We start from the raw sequence: 1,404 nt of genomic DNA, 5'->3' as shown, positions 1-1,404 counted from the left end.
CTGTGTTTCCATTGGGGAATTTGGGCTCTGTCTGCAGTCCCTGTCCCCTCAGTGCCCTGCCCACTGACCACGCTGTGTTTTTTCCCCAGGTCCACGCCTGGGAGATCTCGGACCAGCTGCTGCAGATCCACCAGGATGTGGAGACCTGCTACTTTGCAGCACAGACCATGAAGATGAAGATCCAAACTTCRTTCTATGAACTCCCCACGGATTCCCACGCCTCACTCCGGGACTCTCTGCTGTCCCACATCCAGAACTTGAAGGACCTGTCCCCGGTCATTGTCACACAGGTGGGTGCTGGCAGGGGAGGGATGGAGCTGTTTCCTCCATGTCCTGCCCTGGCAGTCACTCCACTCTGGGACCATTCTCCCTGAGCTGGAGAACAGGGAATGCTCATCCCTGCTCCCTGTGTCCCTGGCACAAGATTGTATTCCCTCCTTCRTCACTTGATTCCTTTAGTTGCATCCATTTCTTCATCTTCATTTGGTGTTTGGAGAGGAGGAGCAGGGAGGAGCAGCTCTCTGCCATGGACACCAAACCCAGCAGTGCCCTGGGTATCCAGGTGGATTTTTCTGGACCCTTCACTTCCTTCATTTCCATTTTCCATATCCATTTCCATTATCCATATCCATTTCCATTATCCATATCCATTTCCATTATCCATATCCATTTCCATTATGCATATCCATTTCCATTATCCATATCCATTTCCATTATCCACAGGCTCCTGTGGCAGCAGCAGGTCTGACACCCCCAGGGTGTCCCTCCAGCCCCTGAACATCCTGGCAGGGAATGTCCACCCTCAGGGCAGCCACAGTTCAGCACAGGGATTGTGCACACACCTCGATGGATCACTGAGTTCCCTCCCTGCAGGGGATGTTGGGAATGATTCTGGAGTTCCCTGCTGGGTGTTGGAGTGGATTCCAGAGTTTCCTGTCCATCCTTTCTCCTGGGCACACCCCAGCACTCTCACACTGATCCGTGTGTTCCCATTCCCTTCCAGCTGGCTTTGGCAATAGCTGACCTTGCCCTGCAGATGGCTTCGTGGAAGGGCTGTGTGCAGACCCTGGTGGAGAAGTGAGTGACTGTTCTGTCTCTGGGTTGGGAATTGTTCTGTGGGCAGTGTGGGGCAGGTGGTTCTGTATGAAAGGGCAGTTTTCCTCTCGGGATCCCTGATTTCAGGTGCCCTGGGCAGTGGCAGGAGGGGCTGTCTGCTGGGCACGCTTCCCTGCTCCCAGCCCGAGACTCAGCGCTTTTCCTCATCCCTGTTTTGTTTGGGATGATCCCCGTTCCCTCAGCTGTAGCTGTGCTGTGGGGTGGAGCAGTGAGGCTGGAGCTGGTCCTGTCACTGTCCCCAGGTGTCCCTCACGGGTGTCATACACTGCTGCACAGTGACAGCCACAG

General features: G+C 54.8%; 1 protein-coding gene across 1 annotated transcript in view; it reads left to right on the top strand.

The window, feature by feature from the left end:
- Positions 1-26: 26 nt before the first annotated feature.
- Positions 27-1,404, top strand: part of TNPO3 (transportin 3) — a gene marked incomplete at both ends in the record, with an annotated part of 10,676 nt that continues 9,298 nt past the window's right edge. The window contains 2 exons of the mRNA XM_057388390.1: positions 27-290; positions 1,004-1,077. Of these exons, the coding sequence (XP_057244373.1) occupies positions 27-290; positions 1,004-1,077 (338 nt within the window). The remainder of the gene's footprint in view (positions 291-1,003; positions 1,078-1,404) is intronic.

The sequence above is a fragment of the Malurus melanocephalus genome, unplaced genomic scaffold (genome assembly GCF_030028575.1).
Source record: "Malurus melanocephalus ecotype Western Australia unplaced genomic scaffold, MMel_1.1 scaffold_1886, whole genome shotgun sequence".
In the NCBI taxonomy this organism is placed as follows: Eukaryota; Metazoa; Chordata; class Aves; order Passeriformes; family Maluridae; genus Malurus; species Malurus melanocephalus.
This window is presented reverse-complemented; position numbering and strand designations above follow the sequence as displayed.